General features: G+C 38.8%; 2 protein-coding genes and 1 long non-coding RNA gene across 3 annotated transcripts in view; 2 read left to right on the top strand and 1 right to left on the bottom strand.

The window, feature by feature from the left end:
- Positions 1-1,537: 1,537 nt before the first annotated feature.
- On the bottom strand, positions 1,538-12,513 carry LOC139973110 (F-box only protein 32-like). Its single transcript, XM_071979539.1, has 9 exons — positions 12,205-12,513; positions 10,327-10,418; positions 9,786-9,847; positions 9,201-9,293; positions 5,422-5,515; positions 4,884-5,053; positions 3,781-3,966; positions 2,450-2,593; positions 1,538-1,921 (listed from the first exon to the last, which is right to left on the bottom strand). Exons 1-9 carry the CDS (start codon positions 12,336-12,338, stop codon positions 1,796-1,798), a joined length of 1,101 nt encoding a protein of 366 aa, XP_071835640.1. The 5' UTR covers positions 12,339-12,513; the 3' UTR covers positions 1,538-1,795.
- LOC139973111 (uncharacterized) lies at positions 5,524-5,959 on the top strand. Its single transcript, XR_011795142.1, has 2 exons — positions 5,524-5,723; positions 5,899-5,959. It is a non-coding gene; the product is annotated as an uncharacterized lncRNA (long non-coding RNA).
- A 1,654-nt stretch (positions 12,514-14,167) lies between the features above and the next one.
- The window catches only part of LOC139973070 (uncharacterized), a 24,022-nt gene continuing 18,551 nt past the window's right edge, over positions 14,168-19,638 (top strand). Inside the window, exons 1-5 of the mRNA XM_071979447.1 lie at positions 14,168-14,544; positions 15,768-15,882; positions 16,662-16,826; positions 17,431-17,610; positions 18,365-18,438. Of these exons, the coding sequence (XP_071835548.1) occupies positions 14,311-14,544; positions 15,768-15,882; positions 16,662-16,826; positions 17,431-17,610; positions 18,365-18,438 (768 nt within the window). The 5' untranslated portion in view covers positions 14,168-14,310. The remainder of the gene's footprint in view (positions 14,545-15,767; positions 15,883-16,661; positions 16,827-17,430; positions 17,611-18,364; positions 18,439-19,638) is intronic.

The raw sequence follows: 19,638 nt of genomic DNA, 5'->3' as shown, positions 1-19,638 counted from the left end.
AGTCTTCCCACCCTTTAAGTCACCCTTTCAGCAGTTAGTTGGATTTACAATTAACATTATTTCATAAACACCCACCAGGCTCACTCTACTAAACAGTCGTATATTCTGTACAAATACTATTTATTTCCTAATTTTGCCACAAAAAGAGGATGATGAAAAAATCATATTGCTAGTCTCTGGACATCTTCAATATCTTGTTGGTCTCTTAACTTCCTACTTGTACAAATTAGTTAACTATCACCTTTGATTGGTCACTCAATACCTCTCATGTACAACACCATTACTAATCACTTTAATATGTACATAATAGACACCAGGGGTGTATCCACTGAGGGGACCTGGGTCTGTTCTTATTTGTTGTAATTTTGTTCAAAACAAAGCACATGTAGTAGAAACATTTAGCAGGGTTTGCACACAGACATGCCTAATACCAATGTTGTCTCTTACGCAGCGCTTCTTTGTTAGTCATTTCAGCATCTGCTGCTAATTGCCTCCCTCTTCCTAGATCCACCACTTACATACAGACCAACACCCTGCAGCCATCTTAGGGCTAAACAGGCATAATAAGATTGAAGTAAATAAATATATACAAATATATATATATATACAAAGACAAATATTCAGATGATATTAAAATATTCAAGAAAGATCTGGACTTTTCTGAGGGAACAAATTGCACTTGGATAGTTTTCTCTATAATAACAACAATAATTTCTTATCTCAAAGGTTTACAAGAGACGTATAAAAATTTGAAAACTCAGTATTTGATCTAATCTTAAAATGTCAACAAATCAACACTTATAGTTGTACTGCATCAAGCACCAGCGTTAAAGCAGAATAAACCAAAACCATTATTAACCTCTTTGACAGAGAGGGATCACTTTGAACATTTTCATAGAACACTTATATAATAGTTCTTACTCTGATTGAGAAGAAAATGTTGTCACATATTCACATTTTCAAAACTGGAGGTAATTTAAAAACAAAGAAGAAATGGACCATCCCATCAAAGGAGTTACATTTTGAGGTCATGTACATAGCTGGGTTTACATTTCACTAATACAACCAAGTTACAAAGTCCATGTTCAGTTAAAATAATACATTTTTATATTTTTAGCCAAAGGAGTTTTAAATTTACTTCTAATTGCTCATTTCAACATTTAATGACAATTACAAATTCAGCCCCAATTCCTATTTGCAAAATAGGATGGGCTTGTAGTGACATATAATATGGAAACATGGTAGGTGGACCGGAGATAAATACATTTATACATAATAGTTCCAAGTTCACTCATAGCTTTAATTTTTGATATGTAATCATCTTTAACAGGAGATCAGACTTGTACTCACTTTACCACAATATTTTAGTCTTTGAAATTATCATGTTTACAATGTTTTTAGACTTTGACCTACACTTCAAAGAAAGATTGACCTCTCATGACCTTGTAACAAATTTTCAAATGGTCTCTTTAGTTGCCATGGGGATCTACATACCAAGTATCAAGTACACATACCCAAGCTGTTACATATATACAAACACATACAAAATGCACAGGCACAGGTGCAATCAGCATTGCATCGATTCCTTTAGTATTATTCAGCAAAGAATGTACAAATGGCAGTGACTCTAACAATGCACAAAGCTAAGGAATGACAGGCAGGCTGGTATTTTAATTCAAGGTCCTGAATATTGTCACAGTTTCAATACTAAAATTAAATCAAATTAATTAAATCAAAATTAAAACTGTAAACAGCCTACCCTCAGTTCCCTACTTTTTCCCTACTTTAAGGGTATTCAAAGCATAATGGTCCTTGATATAAGCTCTTGAGGAGTAAAGGTCATTGTGGAAATCTCTCGATTCTCCTGCCTTGGTTCCTCTCGTTCCTTGTTTGTCTCACGAGAACATGGGTGACATCGTCCCTGCAAGGATAAAAAACACACATTCATCAAATAGATTTCATTATGTCTGAGTGCTGAACTGTTAGTGTATTTCAGTTCTAGCAAAAATAATTAAATTTGCTTAAATTAAATTTTACTGGTAAGAAGATAAGTTGCTTTTCCAATGTACATGATAAATATACTTCGTTCCTCCAACAAACTCTATTTAACTGTTCCTAAACCACGGTTGAAGACCTATGGTTACAGAAGCTTTGAATACTCTAGCTCTTATTTCTGGAACAAGTTACCAGATCACATTCGAACTTGCTATAAACTTTCTACATTCAAAAGTCTACTTCAGACCAATCTTTTCACTTGTTCTTTTGTAAATTAATCTGCTTTCTTTGTAAAGCGCCTTGAGCAGTGACTTTTGGCTACTGATTTTGGCGCTATATAAGTCTCATTTATCATTATACATCGCACAGGATATAAAATAGCTATATAAGCAACATATATGGAGCTTGTGTGAAGAAGATTTGAGACTACAGGAAGACCAGGGATGTGTCTTACCTCCCAATAAATACAAGAGCAATGACCACATAACTCCAACAGCTCTGGATGAGCGTCAGGAACAAGCTCTGTTTTTCGCAGATTCTGAAACCCTTTCTTCCAATCAAGGTAGCCTCCGATGCTTAGAGCTGGAACAGCTGGTAGCTGAAAAAAATTGAGCAAAGCAAAAGATTGGTTGATGCCTACTCAACAAATATAATAACAAAAATACATGTAGCTTCCTATGTATGATTCAAAAGACATACAAGCCTAATGTTAAGTTTGATCAGTCAAACGGTGATTCCATACAAAAATCAGAATAGGCCGTGGCCTGAATAGGAATAGGCCTCTTTACATACGAATCAGTCTAATATATGTTCACTTCAGGTGTCAATTCATTCAACAATTTCTGCTGGACATGTTGGATTTGCTACACTAAGCTTGAAGACAATTGTAGATAGCAAATATGTGAAAAGTGTGGATTATATTTGAATGAAAACCAACCCAACTATGGCAAGTCAGGTGTCACAGTCAATGACCTCCCAGTTAATAGGTCTTCCCCTTCCACCCCCCCCCACCCAGCCCCTCTTATGGTGCTAAGGGGGCTCTCCCATCCAACACCAAACATACAACTGTCTATATACATGTACTCACTTGGTATAGCTCAACCCATTTGCAGCTTTCAACTAATCGTGTAATACAAGGGATTGTCCAATTTACATAATACAATAATTAATTTAAAAAAAATACAAAAAAATAACTTATTAGCATGTATTCTTTGCTGTCAAACTTGGGGTTGTTCTGCCAACAGAGACACCATGTAATGATGATAAAACAAGTCTACAACACGATTCTTTTAAGCAATAAAACAGGCATAATTGCAATCCAAACATTGAAATTAATATTCACGAATCTATATTATTATGTTTCTTAATAACTATTTATACAGCCTCTAATTTACTTTTGATAGCAGAATTGATGATATCTTGCAGTGGAGTTACCAGTTCTATGAGTGGGGAGAATTAAAGCAGTGGCATAACAAGGAATGAAACCTAACATTGTGAGGTGGTAGGTTTGAGCACTGATTGGCTAAAGTAAATTGGTATTTGCATCCAGAAGCAGTCCACCTGAAATGGTCTTCCATCTGATAAAGCAAATCCAATGAGCTATAACCCTGTAAATTCAAACACATCAAATGTGTAGTACAAGCTACAAGCCCATGGGATTTCTACATATATGAATTTAAAAGGCAGCTAGCTTAGTGTTACAGAATGACTGCCTCCCCGGATGGGACTAACACCGTTCTATAAACTGAGTCAATAATATTTGGGATACTGAGATGATTGAATTACCTGTGCATCTGTAAAATGATACCAAAACAAACTTTCCCAGAGAAAGGTGTCGTTTCCAATCGTATGTAGGTGCTGGCAGGTTTGTGATAAATGAATGATATCCCTCGGTTGGGAGAAACATCTAAAGATCCTGTGCAGACAAGCCAGAGGCAGATCAAGCAATGTTAGCAAACCATCTTCTTCTCTCTGCAAAAGGAAAATATGATAACTTCATTTACATCTAGTAGTAGTAGTAGTAGTAAGTTGAGTCTCGTCTATCCGACATGCTCAGTGATCGTATCACGATCTTGTGCAAGGTTTATTGCTTCCTCGAAATTGTTAATGTTAACCTCCTTAAATTGCGACTTTATTTTTCCAAGCAAGGTAGTCACAGGCCGTCCTACTGGTTTAGCAGTATCTCTAAATGCTTCTCTTAAAGCAACCTTTGCTGGAGCGTCCTCATGGAGTCTTGCTACATGACCGAAAAATCTCAATCTTCTATGTGCGACTATGGATGACCAAGATGTTTGGTTGGTTTCATTGTAGAGCTCATCGTTTGATAACCAATTGTTATTGGTCCATCTAATGTTGAGAATATTACAAAGTAGTCTCCTTTGAAAAGTGTCGGTTACATTTACCATTTACATTTACCACTAAAAAATATTTCATGAATAAAGTTTGTTGAATATTATTATATATCTGAGGTTCTGGGCAGTTTTGTTTTGGTGTATGATTCCATATATGCTTAAGAAGTTGAAGTACAGTAATTCATGTACTAGCTATGTCCTGTCTATACACGTAGCCAGTACTGTAGGCAGAGTAGTTGCTTTACAAACGACATTACAAAGGACGTAGGGACATTACAAAGGACATTACAAAGGCTACGTAGTTGCTTTGCAAAGGACATTACAAAGGACAAAGAGTAGGTGCTTTACAAAGGACATTCTGCAAACTATGGTGCAGGACCCAAAAGTGGATAACAAACACTTTTGGTGGGTCTTGAGCAGATCAAAATATAAATTATCACTGGATTATTTTTAATGGGGTATCAATGCACGAATTTTGGACAAAATATATCATACTCTGTTGTCACGACAACTTAAGGAGGATAATGTTATGGTTACCTGGTAAAGTTCCATTTGTTCTATTTGCCCCAACCACAGGTCAAGGAGGTGCAGACGACAGTTATATGTCACTTGGCTGCCAATGAGCCTTCCTTTATTCAACATCATCTTGGTTCGGATGTCGGTCAGTAGTCGTATGACACGTCTGAAATGTAACTGGGTACCCACAACTAAATCAAAACAAAAGCAAATGAAAGGAATATTTGATGCAGTTTTTTATTCAATTTCCACAATCGGTAGAACGATATTCCGTTATTTTTTTACGTTCAGTAACGGGACAATAAAGGGATGATAACAATGGAATCATATGACAATGACTCTACAAGCAATATAGTAGTTGATGTGATAGATTACTTACACATTATTACCAACATGTTTAAATAGTTATTTTAATTAATATGAACAGGTACAAAGCACTTTACCACTCCTGACAAGCAAAAAGACAGACTACACTTATGAAGACTTTGTAGCTATCAAGTGTACAATATTTGACCAATCAGTGCAGCTGTTACCGTAGTGACTGGCTGTTTCCACTTACCTTGGTCCACAGCTTCCTCCAAGATAGAGAAGAGATGCTTCATAGCTGATCCACTCAAAGTACCAATATAATCCCTGGCAACAATTTCTAACAGCTAACACAGGAAAGGAAAGCAAAGATACAACAATGAGGGTGAGCAAAATACTATTAGGTACAAAATGTAACTTAAAGTGGTAAAATTAGCAATTCATGTGTGCAATGCAAATAGTGACAGCTATACACCTCATGGAACAACTGGAAACACTCATGAAAGCTATAAAACATGGGACTCATGGAGTCTAGTGTTTGCACGGGTTATCCGGGTATCCGGGTACCCGCCCGACGCGATACTACCCGGTTCCTAACTTATTACCCGAATCCTACGTAGTGTGATTTAAAATATAAAAAAAAATGGCAAATCGACGGTTAGGCAGATTTCCCATTGACTTAGTGTGTTGTTAGGCTACCATGTGGTCGAAGATAACAGCAATAACGAAGGTACCCGCCCGACGCCATACTACCCGATTCCTAAATTATTACCCGAATCCTATGCAAAGTGTGAATTTTTTTGGCAAACCGATGGTTAGGCAGATTTCCCATTGACTTAGTGTGGTGTTAGGCTACCATGTGTCGAAGATAACAGCAATAACGAAATTATTCCATAAATATCTTATAACTGCGTCACAATTTCAGCAGTATAGGCTAGATTTCCCTCATTGACTTAGTGTGGTGTTAGGCAACCATGTGGTCGAACGTAACAACAATTATGAAAATATCCATGGATATCTTATAACTGCGTCACAATTTCAGTGAATAAACATGGTTAGGCCTAGCTAGATTTCTCATTGACTTACTGTGGTGTTAGGCTACCATGTGGAAGAAGTTATTATTTATTCATTCGTTCGTTTGTTTCATGGAAGGAAAGGCTGACAAGGAATTTTACGAGATGTGTACGGATTATAGACAGGATAACTAAAAAATAATAATAGCAAGTGGCTGTTTACTGATCGTTTATTACAAATGCGATGAAATTGCGCCATAGGCGTACGGGACCATTTCAGTTTGGGGGGGCAGAACTTTTTGTGCCCGAAAGTTCCCGTGACACTATCTAAGCGGAGCGCCACCATCGGTTGGCGCGTAGCGTACAAGAAAATTTTTGGCACACAATGCCTCTCAGATTGCCGGAAACGGCACTTCTGAGGCCTTGCAAGTTGCATCTAAACATTCTTTATTTTATAATCTCACGTTTTAGAAATTTACACTTCCCCAAAAATTTGGTAAGTTAGAAGAAGAAAAAATGGTACCATCACTTTGAAGGGGAAAAATGGGACAGTATACTTTTTAAGCTCCTATTTAGTTACCTTATTTATTATTTTAACACAGTACTCAGCTACCTCCAGAAAAAACATACATTGTTCAACGACACGTAGGCGGGATAATGTCGCTGTGTCGGGTGAGACTGCAATTTGTCTCACAAACAAGTATAAAATATAACAAAGAATATGATAAACCTGTACTTCTAGGCTTGTAGGCACCCCCCCCCCCACCGTCCATGAACATGACGTTTCTTATATACACTCATGTTGGGGATGTCCAGGTCAAGGGCGGCGGAAGCACTTTTAATCTTGGGGGGGGGCACCGACATCAAAGGGCACTTTGCAGATATTCGATTGGACTGATGCAGCCTTATATTTAGTACCCCTTATAACTCTTATTGTATTATCTTATTCGTGTAAACACATCACTCCATCAACGCCCCCCCCCCCCCCAAAGGAAAATATGCATACTAGCACTGCAATATCCAATGCGCAAATTGGGAAACGAAGAACAAGTTTTCTTTTGAGACAAAATGAGGTGAAATCATGCTAGTTGCTAATGTAGGAATCTTTCGAATTAGAGTTTTTTTCTTGTTAATATCTAAACAAATCTTTTCCATTCGAAATAGCTTTGAGTTTGACCCACAGAAATTCATGAAAAGTCACGGGCTTAGCCAGGATTTGCAAAGTTGTATGCACGATTATCTGAGCGGAGCGCCACCATTGGTTGGCGCGGAGCGTACTAGAAAATTTTTGGTTTTACAAAGCCCTCAGATGGCCGGAAACGGCCCTTCCCGAGTGTTCATTCTGGTTCCCTGGCCTCTTGCTAACTTGAGTCACCTCAATTTTTATGTAGAAAAAAAGGCACATTTTTAACCTGAGGAAAAGTGGGGGGTACGTGCCCCCTGTGCCCCCCCCGGTTCCGCCGCCCTTGGTCCAGGTATACAATTGACTAGTTAGAAAAAAAATTGATTTCAAAAAGCGTGGTAGCCCAGATGAACTGCGCTTATGGTGGTGTTACACGGAAATATTCGGGCATCATGATGCTAAATAAAGAAAATCATGGAATTGTCGGGCAAAAATTTGAAAAAAGATTCGGGCAAGCTACTGCATATTTATATATATATATATATATTTCCAGAGGACAAGAAATTCGGGCAGCCTAAGAGCAGAAAAAAAATATATATATATATATTTTTTTTCTCCTCTTAGGCTGCCCGAATTTTTCAGGACTTTTGCCCGAATTTCTTGTCCTCTGGAAATTTGGGGGGGCAGTCTGCCCCCCCTGCCCCCCGCCTCGTACGCCTATGAATTGCGCGAATCGCGAAATCTCGCGGCTAATGCGAACCCTGGGCCTGCATATTAGATAGTAGTAGTAACAACTGTTTACGAGCCTAAAATTGGATATTTATATGGTGTGATCAATAGACGTGGAGAGCAAGCATAAGCAGCGACGGCAGTGCGATGTTAGTAGTAATGTTAATTATATGAAGTTATTAACAAGTTAATGAAAGAAACAATAGCAAATAGAAATTATTGAGGAAGGTTTTATACCTTATCTTACACCTACATTTTTGAATATGAAAACATTGTCAGTAGAGAATATGATTCATTTTTAATAGCATCCAATTTGTCATTTCTTGAAAATCGTGATACTCGAGGGTAAACAATTTTTTTCTGGGTACCTGGATACCCGACGGGTAACGGCTCTCGGGTACCAAGTTCCCGATTTTTGGACCCGTGTAAACACTAATGGAGTCTCCCTTGAAAAAAAGATACAGTTCTACAGGAGGCTTTTAAGCTGTTCAAGTTAGGCCTAAGGGTCTCCATGCCCCCTTGTTGCTATGTGCAAGGGAGGCTTGTAGGCTGATAGCTTGCTCAAGCTATCGGCCTATGGGTCTCCATGCTCCCTTACTGAGCTGTTCATGGGAGGCTTGTAGGCTGATAGTTTGCTCAAGCTATCGGCCTATGGGTCTCCATGCTCCCTTACTGAGCTGTTCATGGGAGGCTTGTAGGCTGATAGTTTGCTCAAGCTATCGGCCTATGGGTCTCCATGCTCCCTTACTGAGCTGTTCATGGGAGGCTTGTAGGCTGATAGTTTGCTCAAGCTATCGGCCAATGGGTCTCCATGCTACCTTACTGTGCTGTGCAAGGGAGGCTTGTAGGCTGGTTGGGTGATCCAGCTTATGGCCTTAGGGTCTCCATACCTGCTTATTGCAAGATTATGGGCCAGTTAACTTTTTGTTGACCAGACTGAAATCTTTCAAAGGCTGCCTATTGAGAACGTCTACTGTTGGAATATAGAAGATAATGCTGCTATCATTGTTGCTGCGTTGTTGTAATAAAGAGCATCGTTACACTAAGGATGAGGTCCCTCCAATTTTACCTTATTAAGATACTATTTTTCTATGCATGGTGTCACATAGGGCCTACAGCCCATCATGATTGCTTATGTTTATGACTGTTACCGAAGCAAAATATTACCTCACAGACAAAGTGGAACCTTCTTGGATCCTTCACTGCGGTGCAGAGGTCAAAGCTTCTAATTATATCACAAGCAGTCACAAATAATCCACTCTGAAATAAATCACCAAGATAGTTTTGAAAGTGGTGTGAGCATACTGTATTATATGTCTATATAGTGGCTTACGGAAGCTTTGTGCTATATGGCACTTACACTATAAACTATGGACAGCTCTTTGAATTTCAGAAAATAAGTTCAGTGTTGATCATCCACTGATCATTCACTCCCCTTACCCCTTGCACCTTCCCCGACTACATCTCAACCTCCTTTCTAAACTGTTATATGAATTCTCCATGACCCCTTATTGCAATGTGCAAGGGAGGCTTGTAGGCTGATAGTTTGCTCCATCTTACAGCCTAAGGGTCTCCATGCTCCCTTACTGCAATGTGCAAGGGAGGCTTGTAGGCTTGGTTGGGTGATCCAGCCACTGAGTTAAGTGTGGCTAATCTATAAAATTGATGTTTTATTATTTAAATTTTAATTAATATTTAAATTTTAAAATTTAATTAAAAGTAAAAATCATTGTACACCTTGAACTACTTTACCTGCCTCGATGATCTCCATGCACATGGGATAAACAGATAGTTTCTGGTAGTGTCCCCTTCATCTGAAATGAAGAACAAGGAAACATAGCATCATCTTTACTGTATCAAGGTATAGTTTACCCTCCATGCAGAGAGACACTTAATACAGTACCATGATTTACTAAAGGCTGCCATTTGAAAGAGATTTTTTATAACAGTGATGGCTTGATAGAGTATGTATACTGTTATGTTTCGGGTTCGACTTGACCGATTGAGAAGGATCACTTTCTGCTTTGCTTACCAGACTCAAGAGGTCACATTCAGGTCAATACAAGGTGTACACATATAAATTATCATCTAATAAGATTCCATACTTAAACAAGGGTGCGAGTGAACACCACGATTACCATATCAATACATTACACATACATGTGAGCAACCATCAGTGGCTGGGTATACTTATTAACACTAATCTGAAGCAGCTACATGATGGTGCTAGAAGAGCAAAGGATCAACAACATAATGAATATTGAGAAAGGTTTCATAGATGTACTGTACTTACATGAATGATCTGGGATACTTGAAGGGAGGAGGCTAACATCTCTGTTGGCCTCTGCATTATAGTTGGTACCAAACTTGGCATTGCTGGCAATCCTGCAATAAAAAAAATAAGAATGGTAGTGATTGTTAGAAATTGTTTGATGCTACTTTATAGTTTTATCTCATTTATTAATTCATTGATTTGACTATACATATAGAAGTTTATCTAAATAGTGGAAAAGCACTTGTAATATTACACACTTAAATTAGGTGCAAAGCCTTTCACAAGATCTTGTCTGGGCTATTAAACTCAAGATATGGTTGATTGGATAAAAACCTATTTTAGCTGGCTTAGCATAATACCCTGAAGTAAATCACAGAAGGTGGTCCACAATGTCACGTCGACAAATCTTCCTCAAAAGCTTCACTTTTCTCATTTTTCTTGTTCAATTATCCCTCAAACTTGATACACTTGGAATTTACCCTGAAAAGTTCTGTCAAATTGCATCTGTGTTGTAGAAATAACATTTCCAACTGTGAATAAGTGAGCAAACATTATAAATAGAGAAACAAAACATATTTAACTGAATTAACTGTGAAAACCTAGGAATCCATCTTTGTCCAAGTTGCCGGGTGAATAAGATAACAGGTGCATAACATGGCTGAGAAAATAACATGGCAGCCACATGACTGTGAGGGCACTGATGTACTTCTTATATGTACTGCAGCCTTGTGGATAACATGACACATTTCCTTTATACTGTACATCTTATTGGCAGAGATGAACGCAGAGACGTGATTCGTAGCCACAAAACGACTAGTTGACTGAACTTTGTAGCGTTGAGAGAAGTACAAAACAATTCCAGAAGAGATTAAATAGTCAAACACGTAAATGTAGTTTACTTCAAAAATAATAAAAGTGTTCATTTAATCCCTGCTTCTTATCGGGAGGTTTTCAGCATTGGAACATGTAGATGGAAAAAACATGACGAAATATCAATATGATATTTCGCAATCGTACAGTAGCACGTAAACAAAATATCTCCTTATAGGTTAGAGGACTTGCTTACTGTACACTTATATATATACGAGTTAAACAACTGGTTAAACAAAGTAGGTACATAAAAGAAAACAAGAATAACAGTCCAAGAAAAGTGGACTTTACCAACACATCTGACTGTCAGACGAAGAAGTCTGACATTTGTGCAATATGGATGGAACTGTACAATAAGAAGTAGAATTTAGTGGAATTCTAGAAGTCTGTTAGATTACCTAAGACACTTCTTAGCCATCAGGCCACAATGTTACATAGCCATCTATATTTATATACTAGGCCTATAGACCCACTGATTATTGTGATACTGTACCCAGACGTGGACAAAAACTCACCATGCATGGGCTAACTGATGGTCAGACTATGTCAATTAGTGCACCAGCTTTAATTATTTTTCCTGCATATCTAGGTCCAACTTTGAACTGGATGAAAACTCACATATATCGAAAGGCTGGTCAACAGAAGTTGGGGATAATGGGCCCCTAGCCTAGGCATTTAGTATAACCACAGGTGATGTCAACTATGTGTTAGAATCACATCGCAGCCAGACACATTTCGATATTAGTGCTAGGCCTACACTTAACAACTACAACTACTGTACTAAGCAGCTCAGTCCAAGTTAGTTTTAGGCCTAGTGACTATAACATGAACGTTAGGGCCGACCGCCTTGAACCAAGCTAGCCTAAGCCTATCTTAGCCTGCAAGGCTATAGCCGTATACTAAGTACATATAGCCTATAAGTATAGTACTAGGCTAAATAAATGTAGCTTATGACTAATGTAACCAATTCTCTATTCATTAAAGTTAAGGGTACTTGTACTACTACGGATTATAGAATACTCTTACCGATCCCTTGCAAACTTCTTAATCTGGCGATTGAGCTGACCACCGACCTCCGTTACCTTACGCCACCCGGAGCTTGTTCGTATCCAAATACTCCCTGGGCCTGGCCCCCTTGGATCTTGACCGCAGAAAGGCATAATAATTGTATTTATGAACAATTGGTCGTCTTTCACGTACTTTAAAATGTATGTAACTTAACGCAAGTGGCAGTGTGGCTGTGCATCTGGTCTCAATTGGTCCAGGATATTTATAGTTGAAGTCGTATTACATTCACCTGGGAAAATCCTTATACGGTATTTGCACCAAACTGCCTAACCTTATATGGTAAATCATATGCACGTTCTGTAGTCAAGAAGATAAATTACGTCATCGTTATAAATATTGTGCAACTCGTGAAGTGTTGCTGATGGTAGTATACGCTTATTTAAAAGCCCATTGACTTATACACTAAATCGTAAAAGTAATGTGGTCTCTAAATCCAGATCGAAGTTCTCACAAGTTCTCACGCTACCCATCACTGTTTATAGCTGACAAATTGGCCATTCATAGCATCATCAATTTCGATATCATGACCATGCAGAATTTTTGGCTATGAGAGCCTGAAGTTTTCGTCACTTGTTAATGAACCTTTTTACTCAGATGTAAACTATTTCGTACGCTGTCTAAAATTCAAGTGCCTCAATTGACCCAACTTTTGCACAACATGTAATTCCAAGAATGATCTTCAACATCCAAACCACAAAAACATCAGATTCTGCAGGTCAAAAGATGCTACTTGCTGGAAATGATTAGGCTAAATGAATGAAAATGAAATGAAATTTTAAAAAAAGGAAAGGGGGGGGGGGCGAAAATCTTTCAAACACGATAACTCAAAAAGTGAAGGTTGGATGAACTTACTCGTACATGTTATTTAGATCCCGCTTGGTTAGTACAAAACTTTTTTTTTTTGTAATTTGTTGGAAATCAAAGGTCATTTGATGACAACAAAGGTCAAAGTCCGAAAACCTCTAAAATATAATAACTCACAAGTAAAGCTTGGATGAAGGGTTTACTTGAGAGGGTACATCGATACATCTTGGTACTAAGTGCAATTATAAGAACCCTATATCGAAATGGATGCGGGTCACATGTCATTTGGAGCCAACGTTGATCACTAAAGTCTGTAAACCATAAACACTAGAACTCAAAAAGTGAATCTTGGTTGAATATTGAATAACGAGTTTTTCCTTCTTGTTGATTGATAGGGATGTGTGGGAGGGTGATCGATACACCGCTGAGAACCTGGTCGTCTTTTTCGAGATAGGGGTATTGGTCAGAGGGGGCAAGAATGGTCTGCAGGGGCGCTTTTGACACTATCTAAGCGGAGCGCCACCACAGGTTGGCGCGGAGCGTACAGATTTTTTCTTTTGAGTAAAGATACTCCCTAGATTGCCGGAAATTACCCTTTCAGGGCCTTGCTAATTTGCAGATAAACGAAGAATAAATAGCCGTTAGAGCATTTTGTCAGAAAATTACACCAAAAAAAATGTGACAAATGTCAATAGGTAGATGAGAGCGCAGTAAAAAATGTCAATAATCGCGAATAAGTAAAAAGTGGTAAAAAGCTGAAAAGGGCGCCAGCAGTCCATTTGAGTCCGTCAGGCCGGAGGGGGTGGGGGGGGGGGCATCCGCCCCCTGTCTGTATGGACGCTCCGCCACTGCACTGTCAATGGTGGCACGTGTGCATGCACAAGAGAGGGAATCCTTTGGACCGATTCACATGCTAGTATACCATACCATTTTACTGTAATAATAAAAAAAAAATTGACGATATAATTGTAATCAAAATATAAGATTGCACCATGTTATACTAATGCCTATATTTAACAATGTTATTGTGAATGCTACATTATTATGATACAATATTATTGAATGATACTATGTGAAACGGGTGGACCGGCCTGGTTAACCATGAGATGTGAGTAGTGCACGCACTCCCTGAATACAACATGTAGCAAATTGGTGTCGCACTTCAACTTTCCAATTGTTGAATTCAGAGTCCTATAGCCAGCCTGTACTGTAGTTAATCTAAGTTCGTATTATTCGAACTAACTCGTTCATGTTAAAATCATGAGTTCTGAAATCAAGGGCAGGATCATTGTATATTCCATTGTGGGTTGTCCACACTGCAAAAAAGCAAAGTCAACTCTTGAGGAGTTGAAATTGCCATATCATGAAATTAGCCTGGACTCGTACGCCGACACGGTTCGGGAAGAAGTGAGAGAGAAAACCGGTAGCAGAACTGTTCCACAGATATTCTTCAATGCTACACTTATTGGTGGCAATGATGAATTTCAGAAGTTGGTAAGACTAAGACTAGTGTAGTAAGACATGGGCGTACAGTGCAATTAACGAAATAAAAATGCAGTTTATTGCAACCCTTCTCTTCACCAAGGCCCAATTCAGTTTGTCATCGACCACCTAACACTACTGCGTTGACTGCAGTAGGCCTACTGTAGGCCCTGGGTATATACCAACTGAACTGGTAACAAATGAAAATATCCTAACTCAAGTTAGGCTACCACAGTACCAGTTGTACTTGTACTTGTAGCCTACAGAACTCTTAATCTAAGGACTTAGACTGTGTGTCAAGACTGTCAGAGTACGAGGCTAGAACTTAAAGGCATTGAAGACTCGCCCCAAACCGCGTGCGGTCATCTGAAAAGTTAACTTTCTGTTGCTTGCAAGTGACATTTTGTTTGTGTCGCTACAAAATGCAGACAGTAATGAAACATGATACCTGAGTGAGATGTCTATAGCTGTATCGTTTATACACTGTGCTGTGGGTATTGACCACAGCTGTATATGTACTGACTGTACACTAGTGTCTAATTACAGACGGTAGCAAGCTGTGTGTTTTTTTTTCTGGGATCGATGGTGGTGTCTAACACTTCTGTTACACCTAATTCGAAACTAGGTCAGATTACCGGCATGAGACGTTTCTTTGTGTGCGAGTCTTCACACCCTTTAGAAAGGGAAAAGAAGACACCCAAAAAAATTGAAAGCCTACTGTAGGCCTAATGTTAGGCCTAGCGAATACAGGCCCGTAATCAGACCATGAATTCTTCTGGGCACAAATGTTGGCTAATGTCTGTCCTGGGGAGGGGTCTAACTCCAAGGGGAAGGGATCCCCCACTTTTGAAAAGTTTAGGAATGCATTGGATTTCTAATTTTATTCTTATGTTGTGATAAAATAAGAATTTTGCACCCAATTAATATCCCAATTAATACAAACTTCAGTATTTCAAACTAAAAATACAAGTTTCTTAAAAGATTTATTCAACCATAGGGCATACTAACCTAATATGAAATGAATATAACTTGAAAGGAAATTTACTGAAAAGCACTTGCCATACAAGATGAGCAAGTAACAAAACTTGTGAGTTACTAGTATACCTCAAGATGTATCAAGAAGTATCTACTGTAGGTAACTTAACTATAGCCTGATTATTTCTGTTATATCTGGACAACCTCTGATCCTGTCATGTTCTGTGAAGTAATAATCATGTCGTCTCTGGTTTATGCAGATTACAGAAGACAAATCAAAGTTTGAACAGCTTCTTGAAGAAGTCAGAAATAATGAGCCAACGTCTGATGCGCCTCAGATTCCAAATGAAAGCTTGTTGCTCAAGGATCAGGATGGTAAGAATTGCTGTTCAAAATGAATCACATCTCTCTCACCAATATTTCACAACCCAATTCTTGATCACAAAATATCTTCCTTGGAAGAGCAGTGTTTTCACTTTTTGCCTACATGTACATAGTTCTAATTAAGTCTTCCTTTTTTTTTTTATTAATTGTGACAGAGGAAAATTGGTACTATTGCTCAAGTGTTAATTGTAAAGCACAATATTACATTAAACAAGTAAGGCCTTCTACACGCTCACTATTGGATGTTGCAGCAGTCTGGACCGAGGCACGAAAGAGGATATAGCAAGTGTGTATCTCTGTATGTATCTCTGACATGGTACAGTCTACATAGAGAATTTAGATCAGGGGTGGGCAGCCTACGGCCCGCGGGCCACATGCCGCCTGCCAGTGATTTTTCTGTGGCCCATCATCTTCACAAACACAGAGCTAGCTGCTTAGAATTTATCTGCACTAATGATGCTGTCAGGTAGGCCTGTTATCACCATTAATTATCAACTGTAGTACTGTATTGACATTATGTTTTTGTGAATACAGAATAGTACACACACCTATTGCTTGAAAGTCCTCGGAATCAAAGGTGTGAAATCAACAGCAAGTCGTTGGTTAGGTGCGGCCCTCGTCAATCTTTCACCCCTAAACTCTGGCCCATTCATTCAAAAAGGTTGCCCACCCCTGATTTAGATGATCATATATCAGGCCACTTAATGTAGTATGTAACCAAAATGCACTTTGACGACTGATTGACTCATTTGATTGCGTTTTACGTTTAGGAGAGATTGACTTCTCCTGTGAGAAGGATGAGGATGCTCTTTTAATTGATGATCTGAAAGCCAGTGGTGTCATCAAAGACCATTCCTACCTGCTTGTCTTCTCCAACAAGAATACTTTTGCCGGGACAGATTTGGTGGATTGGATAATGAAACACAAAAGTATAGGTGAGGATGCAACTGATGTAGTTTATCAATATGAAATTAATCGTTGTCTCCCTCCCCCCTCCCCACCCCCACCCCCCTTTAGAAGGTGTACTGTACATCCTGTATATATATATGAGAGGAATTATAGCTGTCATCTTGTTGTAACTTACATACACACTGCTGTAATAGTTTGGTGAGAAGTTGGGTTTATTCTTGATGAAAACAATGACCAAGTCTAAGAAGCAAAATTGCACTTACTCAGACAGCTATGTTAAGCACTGAATACCTGACACCATGCAGCACGTTAGGTCAAACAGTGCTCAGCGTGCTATAGAGCAACAGTCAGCACGATCAACACAACTGTCGTTGTTATGTTTTATGTACCTGAGATTACTATAACAAAGACTCACTGATTCCTGACCTGCATCAATTGATGATGATGATGTGAGATGTTAATTATTCATCTGTTTCTAACTTGACAAGGTCCCAGATGCAGTTGTTTTGCTTTGGAGGGTCAAATGTCAACATCATCTGACACATGTACAAGTAAAGTCACATATAATCTTTACAACTAGTAAAGAAAAAAAAGATTTTTATTTGACCTTCCACTCTCTTCATATCCTAGCTGATCGAGACAAAGCGCTTGAAATTGGTAAGCATCTGTTCGATAAAGGGTTCTTCCACATTGTGAAAGGAAAACCGGTCGGAGAATTCACAGATAGTAGTAACTTGTGTAGACTGTATGAGCATGAAGAAACTTCAGCCCTCAACTCTGGTTTGGTTTCTGATTGTGAGTCCAGGCCTGGTAAGTTCTTATTTACTTTTGATAATGAGTTTATATATTAAGGCAGCGTGGAGTATTCAGTAATTAAGCAATGTGTCTTTCAGGATTAGTTCTGTTCACAGTTCATAATATTCCCCTCATGCTTGCAGCATCCTATAATTTCCAGATATATTTACAGTATACAGAGGATATTGAATGAATGTTGGCACACTTGGCAAGGAAGTTCTCACTATTGTGTCAAATATTAGCTTTGCCTAGCTATCTAATGATAAGACTTGGATATGTAAAGTATGCATCGATTGGATACTATCTGTTCATAAGCATACTAGTATTTAAATGTATCATCATCTTCTTACTTTGGTCTTAACGTTAAGTATGAAGAAATCGGCACCCAAGAGATGGACAAGATGTGGGGGGGGGGGTGGGGGAGGGGGTGAGGGGACCATTTAGATGTAGGTGAAAATAAATGTTTATGCAGAATAGAATAATTGAGTTACATTCCTGTTAAATTAAGGAATTTTATATTCAACACCAAAATCCATGTTTGTTTTTCCTTGCATGAACTCTGTTACAGCTTCAGGGCATTGGCAAAGTAAACTCTTCTTTTTAAAGCTGGCATCTCCTGGAAACAGGATAGTGACTTCATATATGTACATGACTTGTTCAAAGATTTGCAATGTTCACGTCTAATTTTGTTATTAAGTTTTATGGAGTATGAGTTCCATCATGCTTGCTTTTTTTTCCTTCCGTTTCTCTTCGTGTTCTTCTTGGGTAGCTTCGGAATTGAGTGAGAGCCTGAGAAAGCTGATTCTGTCCATATATAATGACTTCCTATCAAAGGATGGAAAGGTATGCAACCAATCATTAAATATATATACCGTGCGTATGGCCATAGATTCACTCAGAGATATATGTGCTGCTTTTGTGTGTTAAGCTTAAATGCTGTAGTAATTCTTCATAATTAATTTTTCATAATTAGTACCAGTGGATTTTCAAATTCTTGTGATTTAGTGTAACATCAGCAGGGATGTGCTCAGGAATATTTGAGTGCCGGGCAGATTGTGCGGTAGTGTGATCCACACCCTGGGAGAGGGATCTCATGGGTGGGGTGTCCCCTCCCCACTGGACAAATTTTGCACATGAAGTATGCTTAGGTGGTGCTAGTTTTCCTATTCTGTGCCATGTATTCTCCCAGATTTTGGTTATGGTAGCATTTGTGAAATTATCATAAAAAAAGTGCCGGGCGGAAATGTTTAAAATATTGTTTGTGCTGGGCCGCATTCAGAACTGCTGGGCGCAGCCGCCTGGTGTCGCCCAGTGTGAGCACATCCCTGCATCAGTAATACAGTAAGGTACAGCCATTATTACAAGCTGACATACAGTATATCAGTACTGTTATACATAAAGGTATCCTCATGCTCTCATTGGCAATAAAAGCCTCACTCCTGACAGCTGTGTATTCTACTTTCAAGAATGAGTGTTCAAACTTAAGGAGTTCCAGTTATTGAATGTTCAGATACATACTATGTTTTATTCACTGACATAAACTCACACATTTGTACAGCCTAACACAACCCACTTTCAGATAATGACATTGAATTGCAAGCCCCACACACTCAAACCACTGAAGCATCCTACTAAGCCATTTTACTTATATCCTTCAATACGGGATGAGTACCCTATAGGGCTGGAACACTGGGCCAGACGTAAATGTTGGGGACCCCAATGGCCTGCGAGGCAACCAAGGCAGACCTTTCGTTGACATGTTACTCAAGGTTCACTGTTAATTTATGTATGCAGTGCATGTGAAGGGGCCGGACTGCATGATATAATAGATGCATGCATAGCTTCCGATTGATTTATAATTTGCTATGCACTGTAATTGGGAAATTAATTATTTATGGAGAGATATTTGATGAAACTTTGTCACTTTCTTCACTTCACTCATTGCCTTCCAATGTAATGCCCCCCCCCCCTTCTCTGGAAACCCTGGGCCTGGACACATCTGGCCCATTGGTAAGACCAGCCATGTAACTGCCGACTCCAAAA

Source organism: Apostichopus japonicus, chromosome 9, assembly GCF_037975245.1.
Source record: "Apostichopus japonicus isolate 1M-3 chromosome 9, ASM3797524v1, whole genome shotgun sequence".
Taxonomy (NCBI): Eukaryota; Metazoa; Echinodermata; class Holothuroidea; order Aspidochirotida; family Stichopodidae; genus Apostichopus; species Apostichopus japonicus.
This window is presented reverse-complemented; position numbering and strand designations above follow the sequence as displayed.